Source organism: Atractosteus spatula, chromosome 15 (assembly GCF_055471065.1).
Source record: "Atractosteus spatula isolate fAtrSpa1 chromosome 15, fAtrSpa1.hap1, whole genome shotgun sequence".
Taxonomy (NCBI): Eukaryota; Metazoa; Chordata; class Actinopteri; order Semionotiformes; family Lepisosteidae; genus Atractosteus; species Atractosteus spatula.
In genome coordinates this window covers 17,037,539-17,043,371 of record NC_142720.1, presented here as the reverse complement: position 1 = coordinate 17,043,371, position 5,833 = coordinate 17,037,539, and the positions used below count along the sequence as shown (strand labels likewise).

The 5,833-nt window shown below is 37.8% G+C and overlaps 1 protein-coding gene across 1 annotated transcript; it reads right to left on the bottom strand.

Annotated features, from left to right (window-relative positions):
* Positions 1-1,538: 1,538 nt before the first annotated feature.
* six2a (SIX homeobox 2a) lies at positions 1,539-5,355 on the bottom strand. The gene is made up of 2 exons (XM_088933555.1): positions 4,480-5,355; positions 1,539-2,348 (listed from the first exon to the last, which is right to left on the bottom strand). The coding sequence occupies exons 1-2, from the start codon at positions 5,037-5,039 to the stop codon at positions 2,045-2,047; spliced, it is 864 nt and encodes a 287-aa protein (XP_088789681.1). The 5' UTR covers positions 5,040-5,355; the 3' UTR covers positions 1,539-2,044.
* Positions 5,356-5,833: the final 478 nt, after the last annotated feature.

The window sequence follows — 5,833 nt, the reverse complement described above, 5'->3', positions numbered from 1 at the left end:
CAAGCACACAATCAATACTGACATCAAGTGACATGACATGCTGTCATTAGCGCTATGGTAACGTCCTCGACCAAGACACAACGGCAGCTCTTTTAACAGTCGACCTCTGTTGTGCTCTAGTCTGTCTCGACCGATTGTGTACTGCTTTGTGAGGTGTGCTCACCATGGGAATCGGCTTTAATATAAGAGATTAAGACAATTTTGTGGAGAAATGTCAGCTGATTTTAGATAGTCGCTGACAATTGCTGTTCTGTTTTTAAAATGTACATCTAACTGCTCTTACAATACAGCATTGTCTTCATCTTCCGCGTCTTTTAAGTTTCAATCCGAAACTCCTAATAACAATGACTAGGCTGCTTTCACTGTATTAAAAAAGTCCCGATCGTTAAAAACAAGGACTTACGACTCTAGTGTACTTCCATACATCTTTAATGACTTCCGACCTATCACGCACAATTAAACTTGTTTTAGCTACACTTGCTGAACAGCGGGCTGCCGGAGAGGTCAATTGAGCATAAACTCGAAACGGTTACAGAAATTCTAAACAATTTCAAGTTGATTTACGGCATTTAAAAAAATCAATGCTTTTAAATAAAAGTAATAGTAGACAATGCGATTGATTCACGTATGTACTGTACAAAATGTCAAAATGTATACGTTGAGAGATGACAAAAATATTGTGGTGTATTTTGTGTATCGTATAATATTCTGATAAAATATGGATCCGGCGATTGTCAATGTTTTATAATTGATTTTGACCACGCGTACGTAAAATGTTGGCAGTAGACACAAAATGCTTCGAGCACAACATTAAATAAATATACTGCATTTTGTTTTTTAAGAAAACCCCGGATAAGCTTATTGTAACACAAAGCTGTCTTCTGTATTAAATTGTGTATTGTTGAAAATTATCCTTCGAAAATTAAGTCAAATTAACATGCACCGATCTTCAAGATCTTAAAGTTACCATTAGGTAACTATTAAGTGTTTTAATGCTAAGGCCGTAATAAACATTTTGCTACCTCTGTGAATGCCATGACCATGGTCTTCTGCCGATATTGGCCTTCTAATATCCAACCAAAAACAATGCTCTTTTAAAAAATATTTTAAAATACGGTATGATTCCGTTTGTATGTCCGTCCAACCCCCCAGGACAACAGATAGAAAATACAGGTTAGGAAGCTAATTGTGCCCAGGCTGTATAACCTTTGTAGGTCACGGTATTGTCTCACAACAAATCCAAAACGATAAAGGGGTATTAACTCTTAATACTAAAGAATGTTTGATCAGAATCTAAAGAAACAAGCTAAATTATTTAGATCACGTTTTTCAATTCGTCAATTCGTATTCGTGATCCCGTATACATTTCTATAATTTGACACGCGTGTACTAGATCGGTTTGTGCGAGGATTCCACTTTTATAGTATGAATGCCTTAATATTATTACTCTTTTATAAACAATACACAACGCAGGAATCATTCCACCAGCAAGAAACTTCGGAGCAAATTCCTTTGAGGAATCAGACACTTTCTTTGGATGAAAAGTTCAAATGTTTGGTTTTATTGTAAATGGCATATAAATATGAAACTATGATGGGATCGATTTTTTTTTATTATTCGCAATGTTTACATGCAGTAGGTTTCCAAAATAATATACAAGGAAAAAAGATTATAATTCTTGCTTCATAGACTGGCTTCCTCATCATAAAATGTCCAGTATTAAACCCCGTACAAAATAAAACTCATGGCATTTTTGAAAATCTGCAGTATGTAAACATATGGATAGAGGGTTAGGGGTAGACCGGCTGGGTGAAAACTGATCTATTGAAATCAGTCCTGATCAAAAAATAGTAAGACTCCCCCAAATGTCATATATAGCTTGTTATTACATTCTAATACAATACCTTTAAAAACTCCTACCATCTCACCTCTCCCGGGATGACAAAATATCCACTAATGTTTTTTGTACATCACTTAAGTGTCAGAAGAGAATAAAAATTCGTCCCTTTCTCTTTAGAGTCTTTAAAAATAGGATCCTGGGGTTTTAAGAGCCGAGGTCGACCAGGTTGGACGACATTGGGTTGAGTATAGTGTCGTGTAAAGTGTGATGGTGCACAGGGTCTGTGTTGGGTACCGGAATGGCACTAGGACCCGGCGGTGGCGCAAGGCCGTGCAGGGGTGGCAGCCCGGAGTTTGAGGTTAGAAGCAAAGCCGGACTTGAGGAGGTGTGATCGGGGGTCCCCGAAGGAGTTTTATCGTCGTCCGAGCTCCCCAAAACTGTTTTATTTCCATTCATGGAAGAAGTCAATGGATTATGGCTGTTAGAGTTCGAGTTCTCGTTATTTTCCCTGCAGGAAGGAAATGAGAAAAATCAGAATAATGCGTACAACCCAATCCACCCCCACAAAAAATATTCTCATACTGTTACAGCTCATAGGCTGTAACAGCAGGACTCTCAATTAAATGTGCATTTCTAAGTCTTACAGTAACATTCCTGGGAATCATTAAACATTTAGAACGGGATACTAAGATATGTCAATAAAAACACGTTAAAGCAAATGAAGACATTCCCTGAGTAAAAATCTCTGGACGATTTACAATTATTTTCACACTGGTGTTACTATTTTAGAAATACAATTGCGTAAACGTTGTCAAACCTGCATAGTTAAATAGCATATGATATATTATTCGAGAAGGTTAAAACCTGTAGTTTGTTGGTCTCTAAAACGCTTGTTTCCGCAGAAATCAAGTTACTGAAATATCTGTCATTTCGTTTTTCTTTCGTTCGAACTTGCAAACGCGAAAAAAAATCACTTTTTTAGTGTGACTCCTGATTGATTTATATATTAAAATAAATCACTCTCTAGCACCTTTGAGGACTAGGAAGAGATTTTTTTTTATTATGAAATGATGCATGTTTTACACGTTGCGGATGCCGTGGTGTTTTCGAGGAATTAATGAAAACTACCCAGTTACACGTTCTGTCTTGCAAAAGAACTCGGATAATTTAGGCCATTTTGTTTCTTGGAGTACATTCACTTGTCTATAGGCAAATGTAAATCTACGTGGGAAATTTGTTATAAATATGAAACTGTACCTGTTACATATACAGTAACTCGTGAGTTTAGCTTTTGTGAAGGAGGATTTTGATATAGGCTAGATAAAGCCTTACACGTGGTTTGAATTTGTAGGATAAACATACCTTACTAAACATTTTTGTTGCTACTTCCACAGTACGAGTTGGTAAATTAGCGGAAAAGAGCTTTCTCTTTTTCTGTTCTTAAGATTGTCAGATTCCTCCTTCTCGAAAACAAAATGATCAATTTTCGTATTTTCCCCCTAATTTAAATTTAACAAAGCACCCCTTTTCTTTGGAAATGGAGCCTTCTAATAATACAAAACATTTTACACACAAAATGATCAGAAAAATACTGTAATTTAAAGTTCTTTAATTACTGTAATCTTTGCAGGCTGTGTTTAAGAGAATGTCAGCTGACAATAACTGCCTCAAGTTTTCAAAGAAAAGTGTATGCTATACATGTAAATATGGCAACACTTCATGTTCTTTTACGCATATAAAATACGTGAATTTATTTGGTAAAATTACAATTTCTAAACTTTATTTTACAAGTCTGCGAACTAGACATCACTGAGATGTAGAAATGTAAAATACAAATGGAGTGTTGAAGCGGTAAGATTTCCAGCATTGAATAAGCCGCCCCCGGGTGATGCCGAAACAAGACACCCATCTTTTCGGAGAACACCTAACTGAAAGGTTGTATGCCTTTTAGACCCGACTATTATAATTTTCTAAATGCATTTTGAAACTACACTTAAGGCGTATTTTGCCTCAAAATCATTTTTGTGCGTTCTTCATTCAAAAGTAAGAGAAGAAAAAGATTACAACACTTTCTTCACGGGAAATATTTGCCTTCAATAATTTTAGTTTTTAAATTCAATAATTTAGTTGCTCTTTACTAAGAGATTTTAAAGTAAGGTCTTACATGGAAAACTGAGAAATACCGCACATTCAAATTATGTATAAATATACAGATGACCCTATCATTCAATTTTAATGGAGCCCTTAATACAAACGAATGGCTTTTATAGATTACCAAGGGCTAATATAAATTAAGCCTTGAGAGCCACTTAAATTATTCGATAAAATACAGTGGATATAGAAAGCTTGCTCCGTTTCGTATTACATTATGTATATAGGCACAAATTACATATAATGTTCTTTAGTGATAGATTTTTAACATTGAATATCATATATTCATTATAACGTGAACATTTCGCCCTGCCTTGTTTCCAGTTTACATGTATTTAATTCATAAGGTGATTCCGGGAGTTCCTTAGTTTCTTTTTACAGAAAAGCAATGCCTTTCCTAAAAGCTATATTTAAGACCGTTTACAATTTTTGTTTATGGCTACACGCAGAAGAGGTCCTGTAGGAAAGAGAATTGTATTTACTTGTACCTCTCCTTGGCCTCAGCGGCGCGGTCCCTTTGCCTCCTGTTTTTGAACCAGTTGCTTACTTGAGTTGTAGTCAATCCCGTAGCCTCAGCTAACTCCCTCTTTTCCCGAGGAGAAGGGTACGGGTTGTGAGTGTACCACTCCCTCAGAACGCTCCGGCTCTTTTCCTTAAAGCAATAACTGGTCTCCTCGCCGTCCCAGATAGACCGGGGCAAAGGGAACTTTCTGCGGACACGGTACTTCCCCACAGCCCCAAGAGGGCGGCCCCTCAGTTTCTCCGCTTCGATGTAGTGTGCTTTCAGCCAGAGCTGCTGCAATTTGGGGTGGTTGTGCGGCGAAAACTGGTGGCTCTCCAGGATTTTGTAAAGCTCTCTGAAATTGCCCCTGTGAAAAGCCACCACCGCCTTCGCTTTTAGGACGCTTTCATTCTTGTGAAGGTGTTCGCATGCAGGTAGGGACCACAGAAAGCGTCCGAGTCGTTCAATATTGCCCCCTTGTTGAAGGACCTCGCAGACGCACGCGACTTGTTCTTGTGTAAAGCCAAATGTTGGAAGCATGGACATGGTCACTTAGTTATATATATATATGGTTTTGTTGTTTCGTTTTCTTCGTCTTCTTTTAAACTACGACATTAAAACCCGCTGGTTGGTTCCTGTAAGTCCTTGAGCGGTACCGTCGATCTGTACGGAAAACCTGTTTCAAAACCACATTGATAAAAATCCAAAAGAGAAGTCGAAAACTTTTTCTTAGTGTTGTTCAGAAATACTTTGTTTGTGGCAATCCCTTTAAGATATTATGGAACTGAGATTTTAGTCCCTCCAAAGCTGATCGCTTCCTTTTCTATGCCGTTTCAACATAACGTACTCCTAAAGACTAGACTCTCTCGCTTGTTTTAATAATATTATTCTAAGCTGGCAAGAAAAGCGATTATGTGAGCTGTGATTGGTTGGTTATCTGACCCGGGGATGGTGAGGATAAGACAATAGTTTTAGTCAAATTATTTGCCATGGTTACGCTGTCATTCAAAGTAACCCGATATGCTTTGAGGTGGCTCCCTGGCTCGGCTGACAGATTGCTCCCCTCCACTCTTAACCCGCCTCCAGATTGAAATATTGCTTAGAGATTTTTTTCCTATTTATTTTTTTTCTTTTCTTTGACTGACACCCAAAGCAGCCAAAGAACAAGAAGCTGCTGTGCCGTGATCTTTCCACTTATACCGGGTGGCGCCAGAGTACGGACCCGTGCGCACCCATATTGTGCTTGCAAATTGATTGCACTGATTCTTGCGTGCAAAACCTGCCAGAATCCATTCTAGTAACATAAGGTCATTCATATTAAAAAAGCTTGACAATTTTTC

What these genes read in the sequence shown, in the direction of transcription:
- six2a (XM_088933555.1), bottom strand. Translation starts at nt 5,039, where the DNA reads ATGTCCATGCTTCCAACATTTGGCTTTACACAAGAACAAGTCGCGTGC. An exon ending in GCCGCTGAGGCCAAGGAGAG is followed by an intron (nt 2,349 to 4,479) that starts GTACAAGTAAAT and finishes TCCTTCCTGCAG; the next exon opens with GGAAAATAACGAGAACTCGA.